Consider the following 24,113-nt stretch of genomic DNA (forward strand, 5'->3'; position numbering starts at 1 on the left):
GCTCGTTTTACAAATATTTTGTTATTTTGTAAGATAATTTACTCTTAATAAATTAATTTTATTAAATTTTTAATTTCTTTATGTAGTTTTTTTCTCTATAATGTTAGCTTACATAAACTCTATAAATATTAATGGTTGTAAAATGAAAAAGGAAAATAAGTATTCAAAATTTTTCATCCAACATGATGCCAGAAGTACAAACGAAGTTCATCCCCAAAGTTATAGTACCTACAAATTATGGGAGGAACATTTTGATAAGCAAAATATATTTATGTTATGAATATAGGATGAGGACAGATGTGGTAGGTTTATTTAGGTAGTTTTCAGTTAAGCAAAATGACAAAAAATGCACATCCCAAGTAAAAATGTTTCGCTGATTTAGTGCAGCCTTCATCATTTCAGCTACATTCACATATCGAATTGTTTAAAAAAGCAGACGTCAATTCAGTTTGAAACAAAAGCAAAAACAACAGTTTGGCTTCTAGATTATATTCTGCTTTATAAAAATCAATATACCTACATACCACAATTTCCAAGAAAAGGATTGTTTGCCTCCTGTCATAATTAGATGCATAAGTTCTTACTCCTAATAATAATTGAATTTGGTTGATTGCGAACATTTTTTATTCGTAGTGCGAGCAATAATGTCGGCCATTTTTAATTTGTGTTACATTAATGTTTGACAAACTGCGCAGTATTTGTTACAACGAATATGTGTATACTGCACTTCAAAATTAAAATATTTATATGTATCTCATCTCCATCAGCTATTGACTTACGAGTATTAATGAACTTCAATATAATACAGAACCTCCTCTTCTAAATCTTTTGTGATATGCCTTGCCACATAATAAATATATTAGGTGGAGCAACAGTCCATAAAGAACCAGGACCTAGTGACTTACAACTCTCAACCATTTCTGTGTGCGAGTAATTTTGGGAAAGATGGAAGGGACCTACAGTTTATATGCTGAATCCTAACGGATAATTTGAGAAAGCACTTTTTCATGACAAGAATTACTTTTGGAGAATTTGTCAATTCCTCGCAAGAGGCAGTACCGTGAAAAGTTAGGTGGCACAGGCAGGGATTGAACCCAAGACCCTTTGCAGTCCAACGCACTAGCCATCACGCTACTACTTGCTGGTTACATGGCTTCAACAAAAAATGTACACGCAAAATTTGGTAGAAAATACAAGCCAAAAAACTGGTGCAATAGTCCAGATGTTGTGGTAAATAACTCCAGATTTCGTAAAAAAAAATAAGGTTTTATTTACCAGAAATCTGGTTTCCTGGTAAAATTTTTGGCAGAAAATTTTCTGGTAAATGTTACCAGTGTCCTGGTAGAAAGTATTTTTTCCTGAAAAATGAAGATTATCTGGAATCTGGTAAATTGAACCAGGACTGGTATATTTTTTCCTGGTAGATAAACCAGTCTTCTAGTACTTATTACCAGAAATTCTTGGAGTTTAAGAATTATTTATTTCTGGTAAATAAAACCAGAAATTTTATTGTCTAATATATATTTTCCTCTTAGATAAAAACCAGTATTCTGGACCAGTATTCACCATCAAATTTTAGAACAATACACCTATGAAGCCCTTCCCGCCACATGGCGCTTCCGATAATTTAGTTTAGAGAAAAATATTTAGTCCTTTTTTTCTTGGACATATTAGAGACGAACTTTGAATTGAATGTTTTCTTTAGGAATATTACCAATATGTTTCTTTTTAGTAGAAAGAATACAATTAAACACATGTTATGCATAATTCATAATTTCATAAGGCGCTTACCATAATTTAGCGGGAAGAGCTTTACATTCTACCAGAATTTAGCTACATTTTGAGTTAAAAAAACGGTATATTCTACCAGAATTCCGGTACATTTTTACCAGAAATATTGGGGACATTTTTACCAGGAAAAAAACATTCCTGCTATATTCTACCAGAATAATGGTTTTTTTCCGGTATTATTTTTACCAGAAAAAAAATTCTCCTAGTATATTCTACCAGAAATCTGGTGTATTTTACCAGGAATTCTTCGAAAAATCTCCTGGTAGGAATCTAAAAACCACTTTTAGTGGATATATTTAGCGGGAAATCTGGTCACCGGTACCAATTTTTTTTTAGTAATGTATGTATTATGTACTTGTAAGACCACTGCACCGTTAAAGTGTGTTTCTATTTGAGAGTACTTCTCAAATCTCATGAGCAACTCTCAGGAGACTGTCTATATGAGAGCAAAATTTTGGAAGTTTTGCTATCGCGAGCTCTAGAATATTGAGAGTTTTCTTACTGAGAGTACTCTCATAATCGTGTCCACTTGATAGATTTCTTCAGCTAGCATATTATCAATTGGCCATGTATTCTATCCACACTGATAACTTCCCATCCCGTCTGTCGATTTGTCTTGCTTAAAACTTTGTAGGTTTTCGTGTTAAAAAGTTCTCAGTTAAATTATTCTTAAAAATTTTAAAAAAACCAACAATATTTTTCATATAAGGAAATAGTTTAGTTTGAAAATCTAGTTTTATTAAATAGATTTTTAGTCGAAAACAAATTTTTAACAATTTTAGTAGCAATTCTTAAATTTTTACAAATTGGATGAAGAAAATTAATTTGAGAGATATTAAGAACCGAACATCAATTTTTACCAAATTTGCAGATTTTATTTTTTTATGAAAAAATGGACTGTTGGATTTTTATAAAAAAAAACAACTGAATATCGAAAACAATATTTTCTGTGAACTAAAAAAAGTTTGAGGACAATATTTTTAATTTTTGAAAAAGGTCGAAAGTAAATTTTTATCAACTTTTAGTATTGTTGTTTTAGGTTTTTATTTTTTGTAAAAAAACTGTCTAATCTAATTGATTTTTCTTAACATTTTATTGAATGTTGACAACAATATTTGTTAAAAGATAAAAGTATTTCAAAGCCAATATCTCAAAGTTTTAAAAAGATATTTGAGTCGAAAATCAATTTTTACCATTTTTAGTAGCATTTGTTAAAAGATTTGATTTCTTAAATAAATAAATACAAATTGGATGAATGAATCTAATTTAAAGTCAAAATCTTCTATTGTTCACGAGATATCGAGAACCGAACATCAGTTTTGACCAAATTTACGTACTATTGTTTGAAGATTTTATTTTTTTAAGAAAATATGGATTTTTATAAAAAAAATTATAAAAAAAATATCAATAAATATTTTCTGTGAAATAAAAAAAGTTTGAAGACAATATTTTTGATTTTTGAAAAGCTGTTTGAGTCGAAAGTAAATTTTTACCAAGTTTTAATTTGGTTTTTTTATTAGGTTTTTTTTTAATGTCAATTCGATTTTCCTCAAAATTTTACCGAATGTTGTAAACAATATTTTTTATAAGATAAAATAAGTTGGAATCCATAATCCCAAATTTTTGAAAAGTTATTGGAGTCAAAAATTAATTTGTAACAACTTTGAATATTTTTTTTTATAGGTTTTTATTTTTTATAGAAAAGACTGTCAATTCATTTTTCCAAAAATTTAAAAAAAAAAGAAGTTAAAAACGTTATTCTTCGTTGCACAAAATTGTTTTGGAGATAAAATCATTTATTTTTCGTACAATTGACAAATTTTTTGTTCAGTTTTATTTTTTTATTTATAAAAAAACGGTTGTTAGATTTATTTTCATTGAATGTACTTGTTTGGTAACATGTTACAATATATAATAAAAATTTAATTCAAGTCTCTAGCGGTTTTGGTTCGTGAGATATTTGGGGTTAACCAACATTTTCACCTTTTTTTAAACTGCTATGGTAAATAAACCACATACGCAATTTTCTTCAAAGCCCTTTCTGCATCTTTCTGCCTTACTATCTGTATAACAACATTTTTATTGAAGTCGATATCTCTTCTGGTTCTTGAGCTATGAACGATGAAAAAACGTCGCGTACAGACGTACGAACGTTCATACACACGCACGCACAGGGATCTTTCTAAAAAATCTTTTATTTCGACTCTACAGATGTTGAAACGTCGAGAAATGTCAACATTTTCAATTTAACAAATCGGACCCATTACAATAACTTCCTATGGGAAGTTAAAAATGTATATTCAAATCAAATTTATATGAAAAAAAAGACATAGTTTCCACTGCTTTGCCATGTTTACTCTCGACAGCTACTCGCAAAATACGAACTGTGTTGGTGTTCCGGAAGCTTATCTCGGATAGTGGTAAACACATGTGTCCACTTGCGAGTAACTTTAAAAAAAAGCGAATGTCGAATGTCCACACTATGTCCATTTGCGAGAACACTTTCGAGAGCAGCTTTAGAGCGACTCGCAGCACGTTTATTCTCAAATGAACACCCACCTTTAGAATTAATTGGATTTTCCGGTCTAACAATATAAGTCGAGGAAAGTTAGACTTTTGTTTGAAAAAAATCTGACGAAGTTGAATTTTAATGAAAAGATTTATTTATATGTACGTTCTTATAGCTCCCTAAAGATTCCTCTTATTTTGGACCAAAGCAAACAAAATTAAGGTGAGTGAGAATTAGTCAAAAACACGTTTTTACAAATTACTCGAAATCTAAAGGTATTTATATGGGAAAATATTTGCAATTCAAAAACTAAGTTTATCGAGTATAGAATCCAATAATCGAGGTTTTAATCCTTAGACGTTGAAACGTTTGATACTTTTTTTGAATATGAAGAAAATTCTTTTACCTTGCAATCGTGAAGCATACTTATGGTGAAGAACTATACCATTAGGGTCAAAATCGGAAATGCCCTGAAAAATCTAGCATTGCATTCAGATTTCGATGTCGAGAACATTAATGGATTATTAACAAGACAAACGTCAAAAACACCATAAACACCTAGAAAAAAAAATGGATCGACACTACTTGACTACTTGACTACAAATTAGTTTAATATATGTAATATTTTCCAATTTTCTCCGAAACAAAAATTGGTGAATAGATTTTTCTTTTTGTTGTTTAATCAATAATAATTGGCAAGGACATTGATTACTGAAAAAAAGAATGCACATACAAATTTGAAAAAAAAGTGTTTTTTTAGATAGTTTTTCGGTTATTTTTTGGAATTATTTTTTCTGATTCTATGGACACAAGCACAAACAAAAGTTACTGCTACAGTAGATGTTGGTGTTGCCGTTGATTTTCAATCTTCAATTTGGTATTTTTACTCACTTTTCTAAAAAATTATACTTCCCATCTAATAGAGAGGATATACAAATCCCATCCTATACTGTTTATTTCATTTTTTGGCCCAATGTTCTCACTTCCGAGTTATGGTATAATAATAATGGTAACTCGTTAATTTCTGGTATTTTATTATTATTTCGTCGATTTTTTGTACAAAACCTATATTTTAGGTCATTTTAGTCCGAAGCTTGGATTATTAATCAGGCGAACATCATACAAACGTTACCGCGGATTTGACGCATTGTCTGATATATATACTTACTGATAGTAAAAATTGGGTTTCGACTAATCTCGGCGGGAACAAGAAAAGTTATTGAAATTAAACCTAACTTATTATATGGACAATATTTTTGTTTACTCGTAGTCAATTTCTTTAAAAAAAATCCTATTTATATTTTTTTTAGTTAAAATTTGTTCTGGTCAGAATATTGCAAATCGTCCTTCAATAAGCGCACAGAATGCGTGCATAATATATGTATGTACATTTGGAAAGTTTATATCCTGCAAAGGTCTCTCGCTCACTAGGCAACTAGTATTTACTTACCCAACCACTCACCTGGCAACTCAGTTTCGTGAAACTTAAAGGTGCTGAGAATAACGTTTTCATGTACACATTTTTTAAATACAAAAGTGTACGACAATTAACAAACTAGGTATCTCCAGAGCCATCTTCTTATCAAATTATATTACATCATATGGTAAGAATACTCGCTAGTTTGTATCTTTTCCACAGACCGAACTTTCCATAAACAAAGATCAAAACCATAATCGAATAGAGCGGCATCTAGGTATTTTTTGTTGGCCATCTCGTGAAGAAGTAATCCTGAGATTGCGAAACAGACGAAAATGGGGGAATACTATGCTGAATTAACGAGAACCTTGCATATGAAAACCATACACAGTTGTGGTCAAAAAATAGCACTAACATGTAATTTGTTACATTTTCAACGAATAATATAAATGTGTTACACTTTTAATCACCATTCCTATACACTACCGTTCTATAGTTGTTTGCAAATATTATCTCTGGGAGAATTTTCCATTAACAAAAAAATAGTGGCAGATTTCATTTGAGTAGTTTTATTTTGTCCAATTAAAGCAGTCGAAATAATAAGCGATGAGAGTACTGCTGTTATTTTTGAAATATTTTCTGTCAAACAAATTTTTGTTTACATAGGTTTGTACTATTTAACTTAGTCTTAATGTAATTTATAAAAAATCTTAAAATATTTAGCAACAATGGGAAGTGAAAAACAGCATCTAAAATCACAATCTCAAATCATCATCCCGGTTCTCATTTATTGCGCTGAGGCCTGGACCCTGTCAAAGACAGATGAGAGCTTCTTAAAATGCTTCGAGAGAAAAATTCTTGGGGTGATTTTTGGTCCCGTATGCATAGATAGAGCATGGAGGAGAAGATATAACGACGAACTGTACGGGCTGTACAGCTTCATTGACCTAGTTAACAGAATTAAACGGCTAAGATAGCTAGGTCTTGAAAATTCTAGAAATAATGCGTTCCGAATCTTTAGACCAAAGACATAGGGTCATATTAATAGTTCCTTGATAAATTCCGATTTTGTCTTTGCTAAATTAAACTTCAGTTCATGTTATTCATAGACAATTTAAAGCCATTTTAAAACGATAATTTTGACTCTAAATATAAACACCACGGAACCTATGTTTAAGCTGCTTCTAAATCTATTAAACGTCAAAAATAAACAAACTAATTGAGTAAATTAAGTTACGAGATATTTATGTGAAAATTTAGAATCAAAAATTAAAATTTCAAAAGAATTAAGCATATATAAATATTTTAATATTTTGCTGGATATTGGAATCCTACTAACTAACAAAAAACGAAAGCTCGATGGGCCCGATTGGGACGCTTTAAAATAGATGAAGACGATTTGTATTAAAGGTATCGATTCGAGAAAAAAAAACTGATAAGTTTATGATTGGCCTTCTAAATATTATAGGTCGAAATTCAATGAAATGTATGCTCTTATCTACGTGCTTCCAAGTCTTAAACCCACCAGCACTACTTTATAAAATTTCTTAACTAACAGCAAACAAAAGTAACAGTAATTTAATTTTGTACCATGCCATTCTGTATATGTTTGAGTGAAGTTTTTCAAAATTGTAGTAGGCTATGCTCTCAACCTGTTTCTAACAGAACAAAGCTGGCGAATTCTTTATGAATAGCAGCTGTGTCTAACCTATATGTTAAATTTAGACTTCAGTTCAAAAAGACTCGGGTTTAAAATGTGACTATGAATATGCCCCATATTATTTTGTGTCTTACATTAAGGTATGTTTAAATGCAGAAACGCATTCTCATGTTTAATAATTGTTTTCAACCCCCAAAACCGATACCAGCGTTCGCCCCTGTACATAGTCAAGTCAACACCATGAAGAGAGTTTAGGGATAACTAGATAGGTAAACCGATCGTTGCTCAAATGGGATCATGGTCAGAGGCATGCTCATCTCTGGTTGACGTTTCATTCCAAAAAAGTGTTGGTTAATTGCAAAATTAGTTAATGGTCATTTCTATATGAAAGTAACTAACATTTTATTTTGAAAATACTTAACCACTTATAAATTTTGCAAAAATGATTGCATTTAACAAAAATTAAATTCCATATTTAATATTCATGTAAAATAGACAAATTGGCCTTTGATGTAGTGGTGAGTTTTTTTGTATCATATATTTCTTTAAAATTAATCTCTTAACAACTATAATATCACTTGTGCTGACCCAAAATTATTTTTAAAAAATACCTAGTTTGATCGTTTTAAATACAATCCTTTTTTATTGTATTCTTTTGTATGAAATTTATTTTCCAACTTGTTCTGTTAAATTACACTTAGAATTGGTCCTTATAAGACAGCATTATTGGTCTGGCGTTAAATATTTTTAAATTTCATTGATAAGACAGAAAAATCAATTATATCTTTTTAAAACCTTTTTAACAAAACTGCTGGAACTTTGTCATTACTTTCTTTTCTTAAACTAATGACATTTATTATTGGAAAGTTCTACAAAATAAACAAAACATAAGAATCAAGTTCCAAAATGTCTGCATAATTCCGGTTAACATACAGAAGGGCTAATAGCATTAAGTAGTAGATGGCAACATAGGCGAAGTTAGCTCATACCATTCAATATCTATTAAATGTCAAAAAAAATAATTCCCTGAAAATTGTTAGAAATTTAGTACTCCGCCACGGTATTTTAAGATTTTCCATATGAGCTGAGCTATACTCAGCGTCAGCGTCCTTTTTTAGTATCATCTTTTACAGTTAAGGGTTTTGTTAGAATTTAACGCTCTACTAACTGCTCTAAAGTGACTGCATTGGATTATCTAATGTGTCAAAGAACGGCACTTTTTAAGAGTTCGGAAAATGTCAAACAGTTTGGAAAGAACTAATTTTATTTACCATGCCTTGCATACATGGATTATATTATATAGGACACATTTTTCCAATTTATTATTCAGGTGAATAAAATCTAATTATTTGAAACACCACGAGTCCGCGTTAACGATTACTGTTTTTTTTAAAGCCATATTCACTTTGCGTGGGATTAAAATCTGAAAATACGCCCCATGTGACGGAATAACATAATTTCTTGGTATAAGAACGTGTTGTTAGGAAACATCATTTAAGTCCAGCTTTAAAGCTTAAAAATAACAAATCACTATTGAAATGTCAATGTCAATACAAAAATTTAATTTAATGACGCAACATTTTAAACGATTGAGTAAAATGTTAAAGCAATTTTTAGCAAATTTAGTAATCTTAAAAGAAGATTTAATTAATTTTAAACGATTTTAATATCTTACCATCTCTTAACAATTTGCCAAAGTTTAAATTACGGAATGGCTAGTTTAACTTTTAGCATTTTGCTAAATCCACATAAAATCTGTACAATTATTCTTATAAGAACAATGGTTGGAATGCTCTAGTCAACATTGGGAATTCCAATTAGTAGGTCAGTTTAAGCGTATTTTCTTACTTGAGGTGGTGCTACAGTCCTGTCTCACCCAACAAAATTCTCCATATAGCTCGGTTCCTAGCTAGATATCTCCAGTTTCGCGCTCCAGTTTTTATTTATGCGCGCCACAATGCTGAAAGACCGGAACATTGGTTTCCATACGCTCTACGTGACCCAGCTATCTTAGTCGTTGGACTTTAACCCTTCTGGCTAAGTCTACGTCGCTGTACAGCCCGTGCAGCTCGTCGTTCCATCTTTTCCGCCACTCCCCTTCGATGCATACGGGACCGTAGATCATACGAAGAACTTTTCTCTCGAACCAACCCAAGTTGCTTTCTCCATGCTTCTGCACCGTATAGCAGGGCGGGTATAATAAAGGTCTTAAATAGCAACTTTTTGGTCCTTCGAGAGAGGACTTGCTACTCAATTGCTTTCTAAGCCCAAAGAAACAGATTAGCAAGAGTTATTCTTCGTTTTGATCAAGACGTCGGTGTTGTAGATCCTTTCTTGACGAAAGCATGTACTTTGTTTTGTCCTCATTAACCGTTAACCCATTTTTGCCGCCTCTGCCTCAATACTCATAAAAGTGCCATTGACATTACGCTGAGTTCTTCCGATTATGTCATTGTCATTGCTATATTGCTTATATGCAAGTAATTGGACAGACTTTTGAAAGATAGTGCTTGTAGTGTTGATGAGCTCTTCACTATTCTTTCAAGTACGATGTTAAAAAAATCGCATGACAGCACATCACCCAGTCTAAAACCTTTTTTGACATCGAAAGGTTCTGTTAAGTTGTTTCCAGCCAAAGGGTCGAGTTTGGCTAGACATGGCTCTATACAGCTCGTCCCTGTGGATGCTGTCATATGCGGCCTTGAAATCAATGAAAAGATAGTGGGTGTCGATTTGGTGTTCTTGGGTTTTTTCCAGGATCTGCCGTAATGTAAATATTTGATCGACTGTGGACTTTCCTGGTCTAAAACCACACTGATAAGGACCTATCAGGTTGTTGACGATGGGCTTTAGACGTTCACATATTACGACAGAGAAGATTTTATGGGCGATGTTAAGTAGACTAATTCCTCTATAGTTGGTGCAATGTAGAGGGTCTTTTTTTTAGGATCGGGCAAACAATAATAATTTAAGCGTATTTATATTTGTATTGTATTTATATTTGCTTTGTTTGTTTGCACGTATTGTCACTTTTTAAAAATGTTTGGATTCTATTTTGTTTAATAAAGGACAATTAGCAAATTACTAGTTACTGTGAGACGACATCTAACAGATACATCGTGATCATTCCGTTTGCACCCTAAGTCAAACGCAGATCTCATTCCTTTTAAACCATAGACACACCATATAAAGACCGGAATCTTTCGTACGTGTTACCCTCCAACACCCATTTGTTTACATTGTTGTATTTGTAATTTTGAAATTACGTCCATTTTGAAATGCGAAATCCAACAACAATTCGATGCGGTGCATTAACTTGTTTTAACTGTTCTATACAATTCCGTCATCAAACTTTGTCGCCTGAGTTATAGTACTCTTCTCAAAAAATACAATAGCTAATGTTGCCGTAGCCACTAGGTCCTCTTTTACATCTATTCCTTCATTCTTACATTCCCAAAACTATGTCTGCCATCATTCCCAAAACTATGTCTGCCTTCATTCCCAATTAGTATCTGAGAGAATAAAGTTAATTTTTAATACACAAAAGACAATTCTTTATCTTATTATTAATTCATTTGTGAATCATAAGACTACATGGTGCCGAAACCCAATCTAACTTAAACCTACAAATTTGCAATAAATTTCGAGTAGACGAGTAAAAATCTACAGATTTTGCAATCAATTTCGTATAGAAAAAAAATAAATAAAAAAATCCTCTGTGTACACAAAATGGCGAATCCACCAGCTGCAGCCGAGAACGGAAATATAAATCATTTTATCCGTCCACCAAAAGCTCTCATAATAGAGCATGATAAAGACATGGCTAGAACATGAAAATTGTGGAAACAACAATACACATATTTTGAGACGGCGGCAATGATGGTTAGTAAACCACAAAATATACAGATTGCGACGTTTATGTCCACAATAGGCCCAATAGCTATTCAACTGTATAACACATTGCCACAACCCGACATTCCTGCTGGAGGAGAGCTCACGTTGATTCAGGTAAAAAATGTTTTTGAAAATTACTTTATACCAAGAGTAAATGTTACGTTTGAACGATATAAATACCACAAGATCTACCAAAGTGATACCGAAAGCATCGATGAACTAATGTCTAGATTAAGACTTCAGGCACAAAATTGTGCATTCGAAAATTTAATTGATGGGATGTTGCGTGACCAGCTAATTTTAGGGATTAAGAATGACGAACTACGAACCCGCCTTCTTTCCCAAGATATCACATTGGAACAGGCAATTGTAAAATGCAAAGCCACAGAAATCGCACTACAACAAACTGCGCACATCACTCAGGAAACTGAAAAAGGTGTCTCATCGGTACGCAATCAATCAAAAACAAATAATTTAATCGATTGTCGAAACTGTGCCAAAAGGCACAAACTCCGAAAATGCCCCGCATTTAGACACAAATGCAAAATCTGCAACAGAGAAAACTATTTTGAAGCATGCTGTAGTAAGCAACAGTCAAATAAATCTTCTACGAGTAAATTCTCTTATAACAAAAAAAAGACGGTGAAAGCAGTAGTTTGCGATCAAAAAAGCGACACAAGCGATGACAACAGCTGGTCAGCATTCATTGGAAAAGTTGTCATTCCAACGACACCAAAGAAATCAAATCAGGATTCGAAGCTATGGACGGAAGAAATCCACTTCGAATTTGGAAAAAAGTGCAACATACATCTCGACACTGGGGCAGAATGTAATGTACTGCCAATAAAATTGTTAAATGGCTCTAAAAACACCTTGCTACAAAGCAATATAAAGTCACTCCGTTCTTTCACCAACCACCAGATTAAAGTGCTAGGAGAAGTTATACAAGTTATACTCAAGAGCACTATTGCTAATCAAAAGTGCAAAATAGCATTTAAGGTGGTTGAAGAAGACATCATGCCAATCTTGGGCGCAAATGCATGCGAAAAGCTGGGTCTTGTTCGTAGAATTTATTCCATCAAAGAAGAAGACATATTTAATGGACTTGGCTGTATAAAAAACGTCGAGTATGACATTGACCTTATACCAAATCCGTGTTTTGAAATTTGTACTCCAAGAAGAATTCCGTACAAGATAAGAGATGATGTCAAGAAAGCTCTAGACGAAATGGTTAATTTGGATGTCATCGAACCAATTAAAGAGCCAACACCAGCTGTTTCTCCCATGGTAGTTGTCAAAAAGAACAACAAAATCAGAATCTGTATTGACCCGACCATCGTCAATAAGAATATTTTGCGTCGACTTCACCCGATGACAACAATTGAAGACATCGCTGCGAGAATCAATGGATCGAAGTTCTTCACTCTATTGGACTGCAGGAGAGGCTTTCGGCAAGTTCGAGTCTCAGATCGTACCAAACGTATACTTACGTTCGCAACACCTTGGGGACGATATTGCTGCAAACGTCTTCCATTTGGCATCTCCTCAGCCCCAGAAGTATTTCAACGGATCATGCAAGAACTTTTTACTGATCTCACAAAAGGTAGAAGTAGCAATTGACGATATCCTAATACACGCAAGAACAATAGAGGAACTCAGACGCACTACTGAAAAAGTTCTAACGATTATCCAAGAAAACTGTCTGAAACTAAACAGAGACAAATGTCAGTTCGAGCAGTCAAAAATAAAATTCCTTGGACATATTATCGATCGTAAGGGCATGTCAGCAGATCCAGAAAAAACAGAAGCAATCCGTCGACTAAAGCCCCCAACTAACCGAAAAGAACTCCAGCGCATTCTTGGTAAGTTCACATATTTAAGTAAGTTTATACCAAACTATTCGCAGATGATGACACCACTTCGAAAACTCCTTGAGAAATCAACTCAATGGGTATGGGATGAAATCCAACAAAAGTCATTTGACGAATTAAAAGAAATTATCACAAAGCCACCCGTACTCAAACTTTACGACGTAAATCAAGATGTCAAGCTTCAAGTTGATGCAAGTTCTTCAGCACTAGGAGCCGTACTTTTGCAACAGGAACAGCCGGTAGCATATGCATCCAAATCACTAACCGAATGTCAACAGCGATACTCTCAGTTGGAGAAGGAGGCCCTTGCTATAAAGTTCGGATGCGAAAAGTTCCATGAATACGTGTGGGGTAAGCAACCAGTTGTCGAATCAGATCACAAGCCTTTGGAATCAATATTCCAAAAACCTTTACATGCATGTCCAGCTAGACTCCAAAGAATTCGCTTGAGCTTATTGACTTACAACCCAAAGGTGATCTACATAAAAGGATCAAGAATGTTCCTGGCAGATCCACTAAGTCGCGATGTTGAAAATCCACCCCCAGTTAATGACAGAGAAAGCAATGAATTACAAGTTCAATCAGTATTGGCCATAACGGATGCAGAACACAGTCGATTGACAAAGCTAACAGCTGCCGATGAATCATGTCAACAACTGTTTAAATACATTTCAAAAGGCTGGCCAAATGATATTCAACAATTACCTGAATCAATTAAACCATATTGGTACTTCCGCGAAGAACTCTCAGTTTGCGATGGTATAATCCACAAGTCACATAAAACGCTCATACCTGAAGCAATGCGTTATGAGATGTTGAAGTACATTCATGGAGGTCATCTCAGCTACGAAAAATGTATACGTCATGCAAGAGACTACGTATTCTGGCCAAAACTGACAAAGGATTTACAGAATTTCATCCAAAAATGTGCATCTTGTCAAGTTCATCAGCGTAGCAACAACAAACACCCCATAGAAACTAAAGTGGTACCCAAATTTCCATTTGAAATTGTTGCTACCGACCTTTTCCATTTCTTGGGAGAAGAATACATTGTCCTCACTGACAGTTATTCAGGATTCATCACATTTAAAAAATTGAAAGAAACAACAGCAAGTAATGTTATCAAGTTTTTGAAAAACATTTTTGCTTACCATGGAATCCCGAAAGTGTTGGAATCGGATAATGCTCCACAATTTTCATCTGTTGACTTCAAAAATTTCGCAAAGCTATGGCAATTCGACCACCGTACCAGCTCACCACATCATCCAAGAGGAAATGGCTTGGCAGAAAGAGCTGTACAAACCACTAAACAACTATTGAAGAAGTGTCACTACGACAATACCGATTATCACCTGGCTATACTTAATTTCATGAATACACCTAGAGGAAATATCGGTACACCAGCCCAACGTCTATACTGCAGAAATCTCAGATCGCAAATACCAGCAACAACTCAGTCACTTATACCAAGTCAACAAAATAACATCACAGAAGAACTGAACAATATGAGACATAACCAAGCTATAAACAATAGTCAGGGTTCCACACCACCTCAACAGCTAAATATTGGACAGAATGTTCTTACTCGGATCGATAAGAAAGAATGGGAACCTGCAGTAGTCAAAGAAAAAATACATTCCAGATCTTATAACCTAAAATTCAACAATGGCAAAGAGTTGCGCAGAAACATCACCAACATCAAGCCAACAAAAGCCAAAGTTTATCAAAAGCCGAATCTTGACCTTGACGAAAACGAAGAAATTCAAAACGTACCGAGCTCAGAAAACCCGATTTACGAAAAATGGATATCACCTAATCCAACAACAACAAATCAAGCTGAGAATCAACAAGTGAATTCACCACAGAAATCTTCTCGCTCTGGGAGGATCATCCGACGCCCACTCCGACTAGACTTGTAAAAAAGGGGGATGTGAGACGACATCTAACAGATACATCGTGATCATTCCGTTTGCACCCTAAGTCAAACGCAGATCTCATTCCTTTTAAACTATCTTCCTCTTTTACATCTATTCCTTCATTCTTACATTCCCAAAACTATGTCTGCCATCATTCCCAAAACTATGTCTGCCTTTATTCCCAATTAGTATCTGAGAGAATAAAGTTCATTTTTAATACACAAAAGACAATTCTTTATCTTATTATTAATTCATTTGTGAATCATAAGATTACAGTTACGAAACGAAAAAAAAGTTTAAAATTCGCGACTTTCTTAGTAAATTGTTAAATATTTAGCAAATTGCTAACCATAAATGGCTAAGCCCTTAACAATGGGTTTTTTTAAAATTTTGCACCAATATCACTAACACTGACTTTAAAGAACAAAAATCGATAAGCTTTTTTTCAAGCGTTCGGTTGGTATTTTTGCTTCCTGATTCCAAATCGAAATCGAAAACGACAATTCTGCAAGAATCATTGCGATAGCTATCTGAACGCTACCTCTGCACATTCACAATCAACAACAATTTATTTAACATATGCAAGCACTGCCTTAAGTACTTCTCAAAACACTGCGAGAGTGCGAGCAACGACCATTCAAGCTGTATGAATGCATCAGAGAGATACATTTCGGATATAACTACATCTCCATCTCATTCGTAAATGTACTAAAGAGAAAGAAAACTCGGCATTTTCCTCTTATTTGCTCACTCTCGCACACAATCTGGTTTAATTTTTGTTTTACATCTGCCTGCTGCCACCGATTTTAGTAGTTGAAGACGCGTAGGGGTAGAGCATTGTATTTGAATTTGATGAATTGTGTACTTCTCGTGTTGTTGGTTTTGTTTTGTTATTATATTTTGTGAAAAAAATATCTCAAGTAACTTTTTGAGCTGCGGCTTAACAATTGGAAAAAATCATGAATAGAATTCAATGCGGTGTTATTGTTCAATAATTATTTTGCGATTCCGAATGCTTCGCGGATCTCGGGTCCGGGCTTAAAATTTGAATTTAAGGAGGAATGTTTTCCTCGGAGTGCAGTGCTGTGTTTTTTTCCTTATTTTATGTAAAGTGTGTGTGATGTAGTTGATATACATACAATGTTTCATTTAAATTTATTCAAGGGATTATTTCTTTAGGTAAAAATTTATTGCATTTTAAACATCATATTATATTTGTTTATAGCTTTAGTTCCATGTGCCATAATAAGAAACCTCAAATAAGATATGAATTCTTTAAGGGAAAAGAGCAGATTATCTTTTCTGTGATTCTGAGTTTATTATATCTACCAAAAAAAAAAGAAGGAACCGCAATTAAAACAAAAATCCTACGCCTACATAACATCTTGTAACATATGTACGCATTTAATTTTCATGTGTATCTCATGAAAGAGTATAGAGTCGAGTTGAGTCGAGTGAGTCTACAAGGTCTACCGTCTTATGTCTATAAAACTTTTAAATTGCTTCCTTTGAATTATTAATTGCTTTAATTTAAGAAAGAAATGTGGATGGCATAATATAATTGAATAATTACGGGCCTCTAGTCCGACTGCGACGAAGAAATTTCCTACCTACAGGGCCCACTGAAGTGTTTAAACTCGATTGAAAAAGTTGCATCAGTTTTCGTGTCTTTTTTGTTTACATTGAAGACTAATAATTTATAATAATGTACGCACTGCCCTCGGACCCCATAGCCCATACCCTAACCAAGTACATAACATAATAATTATGAAAAGCCTTCATGTTCTTGTTCATCTCATTTAATAATAATTAATTGATTGATTCAATACAAATTAAACATCATGTTGCATGGAGTTGTTATTATAATAAGGAAGTTATGCTGGTTCGTTTTTACCCGAAATGCTGAACATAGAGTACCTACCTTAGCTTAGAGAAGATAATGGCTGGAATTGCGCAACCAGGGAAAGGAAAAGGAATACAAAATAATTCATGAGTGTATGAAAGGGTTCTGTAAAGAGATCATTAAAAAAAATTAATTTCGGGTAAGAAAGTGAAGAAAACCAAAAAGTAGTTTCAATCTATTTTTATAACAAAACTAGGTTAGTTTCAAAACAAAGCAGTATCATAAAGAAATGATAATCCAAGCACAGGCACCTATATTTATTTGCTTCCTAAAGTCTTATTGTACAAAATTTTAAAGCTGCAATCGAATAAATTAACACTGCAGTGCCAACTTGGTAGGTAGGTAGGTTAGGTACCTACAAAAGTTGAATAAATTTCATTATCTATAATGTAAAACGATGGCATTGTTTCTTTTTTTGAATGCCTGTGGAAACATCAACATATGTATGTCATATACATATGTACCCTTTTACAGAAACAAAATGGTAGGTACAAAATCAAAGCTCGCCACTTGAGAAAGCCTGTTACCTACCTAGACCTACTTGGGTAGTAATTTAATTTTATTGTATACCTACATTGCAGGAAATGTCAAAATAAAATATCATGGTTCAAATAACTAACAAAATAGACTTTCGAAGGATTGAAACAAAAAAAAACTTAAACTTAAAAGTTGCCTTTCGAATATTTTTATATAATATCGAGAGTACCTACGATATATCTTTCAAAATCTGCAAAAATACAATACAATACATACAATATTTAAAATAAAGTATTATTTGTAAAAACATTTGAAACTGTATTGTAATTTGAAAGAGTCGAAGAAGACTTTGTAGTCAATCTTAGACACTGCTTTCTGTTTCCCAGACCAAGCGCTCTTTCTCCGACATGAATGCCTTTCGCGAATACGAGATTTGAAGACTCTCATGGCCACAGTTTCGTATTCCATTATTTAAATCTGAACTGGTTATTTTAGTTCTCCTATTTTATTTCTCCAACTAATTTGGCGCCATCAATCAAGAATGACAAGAATAAGGCTCTTCTAGGGCGTTATTTGTTTGGTATTTTTTTCTAACGCGTAATGTCAACAGATGTGCAACATTCTTCAAGGATTGAATACTTCGTAAAGAACATGTGCATATTTCTTATCTTATTTATGATGCTTAGAACTTCTAGTAAGAATTTTTAGAACCCCAAATATTTAACATAAAGTAAATGTAATTGGTAACGCAACAATAAGTAAAGAAACAAGCAATCAAGGCTCACAGTGAGTTACAACTCTCAGTTGATTTCATGTGTTTATTAGGGCACAAATATACCTACCATATTTAATGTTGATGATAGCGGCTGATTTGAGAAGCACTCTATATGAGAATAGTGGTTCTGGGATTAGTAATTGTACTGCAAAAGGCGGTTAACTTCAAAGGGTGAGATGAAAGTATATTAAAGTCCTTTGGTTTTTTTGGTCAAATATTAGGAAGTTATTATAATCGGTCCGATTTGACAAATTAAATTTTGACATTGGTTTTAGAGAGATATCTGTGTATATCATTTTTTGTCCTCCATATCTCAAAGACCATTAAAGATATTATACAAGTACATTTTTGTGCTGAAAGGAATTTACAAATATCCCTAAAGTCAGGTAGGAAAAAAAAAGAACATTTCTCTCTGGAATTTTTTATAAATCAAAAACCCTAAAAAAATATTTGTCAGCTACATAATACATTTTATTTAATTTAAAAGGACGTTTTTGGTACCTACACTCCTCGCCACATGAATAAGACAACCCTTAGGTTTTTTTCTATCGCCCATAGTTCCCAAACCAAACATGTTAGAAACCTATTTTTTTTTTAATCTTAAGTTAAGTTAATTGTTTTCATTTCACCTGAAAAAAGATTTACTGCTAAGGATTTAAGCATTAATGAAAAATGATTGATCAAAAACAGGCAAACTGCGAGGTCCAATAGCACCACTTAAATAGGACACTTTAATAAAAAACCATTTTGGAGTATTACTATTCTTTTTTTACGAACTTAGTTTAATTGGAGGTAACTGGAGTATTTTATTTAACAAACGAAAATGTTTTAATAGTGTGTTGAGCCACCTTTCTGCTCAAAAAATTCGCACATCCTGTTTGGAAGGGATGCATACAACTGTCCAAATAATTTAGCGAAATCGAGCTCCAAGCCAATTCGATGGCTTGGGTTAGTTCTGATATAGTTGAATATTGTTTTCCTGATCCTTATACTTGACGTGTCAGCCATCCCCAAACATTTTCTATGATGTATACGATTTAACTACTGGGGCTTTGTGTAGTGGTGCATTATCATGTTGATAAATCCAGGGCAGAGGTCCAAAAAGGGTTTGAAAGTATGGAAAGGCCTCTTTCGATATACCATTGCAAGACAACGCATTCATTGTTGTTGACACAAAATGTAGTTTGCAGTTGCCATAATAGGAAATAGCTCTGCTATGCAGCCGGTCTAGATAATGAGTTTCTTTACGGAGGTCATGGAAATAGTAGCTATATCAATCGGGACCTTCCAAAATACATTTTTTTTTGTCGGAGTAGACCAATCGATGCCACTCAGCAGTCCAGGTAAAATGTGCGCTGTAAAAACTTAGGCGTTGCTATTTTCGAACTGGGTTAAGAGGTGGCTTCTTTTTGATTTTAAGTTTTTTTTATGTGATTAGCTTTCGAAATAACACGACGAATGGTTGTAAGACTTGCTTAAACACCACATTTTTATCTGATTTTTGCCAAAGAGTCGTGAGAATTTGACGCTTTTGTTAATGTAAGTCGCCTTTCCGCATTAGTAAGCGGCCTCTCATGTTTTTCCCATATTTAAGCTCATTTCCTTAAAATTTGAGTATCACGTGTCAGCTTCTCTCGACTTTTTTAGCTATTTTGGCAATAGGTAAGCCAGCGTCCTTATATGCTTTGAATTGTCCTTTTTCCGCCTCGGTCAACACTTTTCTTCGACCCATTTAACGTTTTTTTTTTTTAATTAAATAATCGACATATACAAAATAGTTCGATCAACGAAAAATACAATTCCGCGTGACAAAGATAACGATTAAACTAAATGCCTATTTAAGTGGCGCAAAAAATTGATTTAATAAAGACGAAAGTTAACATTAAGGAGAAAAAAAAATACGGCTTTTTTCCAGAACTTGCAATTTATCATAGAGAAAGAAGAAAAGAGTTGCAAAAAGGTAAATTATTTTATCATTCCGCTTTTGAGTTATAAGCAAAGTAAAAAGAGTGTACAGGGTGTCCTATTCAAGTGGCGGTGAGTGTATGTCGTAAAATTATAAGAAAATTATAATTGGCAGTTTTTTTTGACAAAAAAAAAAAAACATACTTAAAATTGTGTTTCTCCTCAGTCTGAAAAACAAAGAATGATGTTAACTTATTTCATCTTAGAGAAAAAATATTACATTGTAGTTAAACGGCACGAATATGTAGACCCAAAATAATTTAAACTTCAATTTTCCTTGCATATACTTTGTGAAGTACTTAAAATGAAAGCCTAGCCTCATCTTAAAAAAGTTTTCACTATACATAGTTACACATATGTACATGCAGTGGCTTTTGCGACTAATCAGAGAAAAGAAATGTACATTTTTCTCAAAGAAAATGTATATAATTAGTAGAATTTAATCATTATTTTATCACATACTTAAGCTCAAATAAAGTTTAAAGTTGCTAGTAAATAAATTAAAAAAAAAAAAACAACTTGTTAATGCAGGCCTTTACTCTTAATCGGATTTTCACTGTTTTTGTACTGTAGTAACTCTGCAAGGGTACTTTTCCCGTCAAATGACAATGCCATTATTAGGCATAACTTAAATTTAAGGTAGTCCTGCTCCACGTCGAAATGACAAAAAGCAAACGTCTTTGGCAACTAGAAAATGTGTCATTTTGCATAGCCAGAACGGTAAATCAATACGAGAAAGAGCAAAAATTGTACAACGAAGTCCTTCCACAGTCCATTACATAATTCACGATATAAAAACGAAAAATGTTTATAATGTGAGCAGAAAAATAAGGAAAGAAGCTGGAGACATACGATGAGAAGCTACTTTTTAGGCTAATCAACAAAAATACCTTCTTATCTTTAGAATTTCTAAAGATTATTTTGAAAGAGACCACGAGTAAAGAAGTCGTCAACGAAAACATCAGAAGAAGAAGCATCACCGTCGAAGTATTGACCGTATATAGTCGTGTATAAAAAGCTATAAATCAGTAAAAAAAAGTGAAATGAAATGAAAGACTTCGGTTTGTTAATGAAAATACAACACATGAAACGTCTTTTTGGAATAAATTGCAACTACATATTTTAGGATTGTTAGTTAACCGTTAGACTTATGACTATACGAAGGTCGTTTGAAAAGTCCGTGCGAAAATAAAAACTGCTTTTTTTTTGTTTGTATAAACCTTTTTTATTTTTCAACGTAGTCTCCCTTCAGGCTTATACCATTCGTCCAACTGTAAAGTAGCCATTGGGAAACAAATAATAGTCCGACGGAGCCAAGTCAATGATGAAACGACGCTTAAAGTCCTGCCGATTTTGCTGGAACAGCTGCAAACCATTCTTGCAACACTGCATACGATCTCGTTTTTGGAACAATCGTGAGCAATGCGGCACCCACCTTGCGGATAGCTTTCTCATGTACAAATACTGATGCAAAATATTATGTGCCCGTTCACTCGAGATACCCACAGCACAAGCAATCCCACGCACCTTCACTCTTCTGTCATTCATAACCATATCATGGATTTTATCAATGATTTCTGGAGTTGTAACCTCAACAGGGCGTCCAGAACGTTCAGCGTCTGTTGTGCTCATATGGACACTCCGAAAGTTTTGAAACCACTTGTAAACTGTTCTACTAGAAGGTGCGCAGTCACCATAATGTTATCAAGCTTCTGTTTAGTCTCCTGAGGAGTTCTGCCTTCATAAAGTAATGTTTAATCAACGTACGAAATTCTTTTTAGTTCATTTTTTTGACTTCCTTAATTCAAAATGTCAAACACAAACCAATAGACCGACCTGGCTAAAACTTGGTGTGTATACTTTTAAGACATGCTTCTAACTGTAAATAACCTCGATGAAGCATTGCGATGAGGATGAGGATGTATTTCAAGGTCTGGTGTTCGGAACTAACATTTTGTGAAAGGTAAATGGCTAACAACAATATTTTGAAACACCTGATCTGAATGCTGTACATCATATATGGGATAAAACATTGAGGACCTTAAAAAGGGCCTTCAAGAAAAAAGGCAAAATATAAGTCCTGAAGAATGCTAAAATCTTGTTTCTTCAAAAACCCGAGGCCTTGAAGAAGCCTTTAAATCGAGAGGATACGCAACTAAGCACTAAATATTAAGTTTCCGATTATGTGTGAGGTGTTAAATTATAGAATTGATTTTGTTTTTAGTTTGCTGTTTAATGACTTGTAGTTTTGACTTATTTAAAATAAAAACATGTTTAAATATCATATAAAATGGTTATACAATTTTACATTCTCTATAATTTTCTTGAAGAAAATATATTTCGGAAATTTATAATTTAAGGTGTCCGATTAGTGGTGGGAGCCACTGTACATTTTATGTATACGTAAAATAAAATGGTCGAGTACTAGGTCAAAGTGGCCGGTTCTTGAAACTACTTGAACGGATACTGGTGAAAAAACACTTTTGTTTACAAAGGCTTTTTAAAATAAATTATATGAACGCAATTAATTTTTATATTTTATATTATTAAACACTTCAAAATAAATCAAAAGCACTGAATTTTCATCTAACTTCAAAGTAAAAAAATGCTAGGTGCTAATATATATTTACCCTACCAACTTAACAGTTTCGATATGAGCTTTGTAACTTTTGGGAAATCTTAAATAGATATATTATTACACTTTAATTGGTTTAATAATTATTTGAATTTTCGATTTAATGCAATTAGTTCACTTTTTACAGACTAAACAATAGTAATAGATTTTCAATATTTAAATCAATTGTTTGAGGGGATGACAGTTTTTTTGAATCAGAGATGGATAAGTTTGTATTTGAGTGTATTTAATTCAGTGAAATAAGGCGAAATCGGGGACTATCAATGGAAATTCTTTTTCAATCTTATCATTTCTTATTGGAAGTACTGCACTCCAAATGTACTTAAGGTCCTCACAACTTCTCTTTAACAAAAGGAAGATTTAAAAGTTTATAAACACGAGCGTCATAGATGAAACAAACAAATTTCATTACAATACATAGGATTAACTCTTTAAAATTAAGAATGATTTTTTTTCACTATTGTTTAACTTAAGACAAACTTTCAAGAAAATCAACTTTAGAGTTAATTACCACTCCAGACTTGTTTTTAATCACTAATTTGTTTCTTACGTGGCTATTTCAAAATCTTATATTGGCTTATTTTACAATTTTATATTATCCATGGGGTTATTTTTGATAATTAAGTAAGAACTGTCTGTTTCATTATTGAATATATGTACATACAGTGATGGAAAAAATAATAGAAACAAGCTTCGTTTTCATTTTTTTAACACATAAAAAGGTATTTGTGAAGAGTAGGAAAATAAAAACTGCACAGATAGATTTTTAATAATATATGTATTGCTTAAATGCAACAATTTTTTTTTAAATATAGTAATGGGAAGGGAAATAATGATAAAAAGTAGATTTGTGATTATTATGTTGTTTCATCCTGGAAAAAATAATAGAAATAAAATTAGAATGGTGCTCTTTTTGTAGAGAGAAAATACCTTAACGGTAAAAATATTTCAAATTCTTTGAGTATTTTATAGTGGCACTCTTATTATTAATAACTGCATCCACTGTTCGCCCCATCGAATTCACCAATTCGGCACATGTCTCAACAGGTATGGAGTACCATTCCCTTTGAATCTTCGACCACAATTTGCATTTCTTTTTGGTTTTACAATATCCGATCCTTAGCTTTAGGATGCCCCCAAAATGTTGGGGTTGGGCTTAGGCCGGGCGATTATGATGGATATTCCATAACATTGTTTTTGTTTTGTTGCAAGTATTGTTTAGTATAATGGTTTTCTTGGTTAAAAAATGGCACTTTTCGTGGACTTCTACCAGGAAGACTTGCTTCTATAAGTTGGTTTC

At 33.2% G+C, this 24,113-nt stretch overlaps 2 protein-coding genes across 3 annotated transcripts in view; both read left to right on the top strand.

Annotated features, from left to right (window-relative positions):
- Positions 1–11,256: 11,256 nt before the first annotated feature.
- On the top strand, positions 11,257–15,061 carry LOC129950518 (uncharacterized protein K02A2.6-like). The gene is made up of 3 exons (XM_056062451.1): positions 11,257–11,385; positions 11,458–12,828; positions 12,875–15,061. Exons 1-3 carry the CDS (start codon positions 11,257–11,259, stop codon positions 15,059–15,061), a joined length of 3,687 nt encoding a protein of 1,228 aa, XP_055918426.1.
- An 823-nt stretch (positions 15,062–15,884) lies between these two features.
- The window catches only part of LOC129949751 (netrin receptor unc-5), a 41,886-nt gene continuing 33,657 nt past the window's right edge, over positions 15,885–24,113 (top strand). For both annotated transcript variants that reach the window (XM_056061386.1, XM_056061387.1), the window contains exon 1: positions 15,885–16,237. The gene's annotated coding sequence lies outside the window, so the exon portion shown is untranslated. The remainder of the gene's footprint in view (positions 16,238–24,113) is intronic.

This window comes from Eupeodes corollae, chromosome 3 (genome assembly GCF_945859685.1).
Source record: "Eupeodes corollae chromosome 3, idEupCoro1.1, whole genome shotgun sequence".
NCBI classification, from domain to species: Eukaryota; Metazoa; Arthropoda; class Insecta; order Diptera; family Syrphidae; genus Eupeodes; species Eupeodes corollae.

Coding starts and splice junctions, on each gene's coding strand:
- LOC129950518 (XM_056062451.1), top strand. CDS start 11,257: ATGGTTAGTAAACCACAAAATATACAGATTGCGACGTTTATGTCCACA. Junction 11,386..11,457: donor GAGAGCTCACGTTGATTCAG/GTAAAAAATGTT, acceptor AAATACCACAAG/ATCTACCAAAGTGATACCGA. Junction 12,829..12,874: donor GCATCTCCTCAGCCCCAGAA/GTATTTCAACGG, acceptor ATCTCACAAAAG/GTAGAAGTAGCAATTGACGA.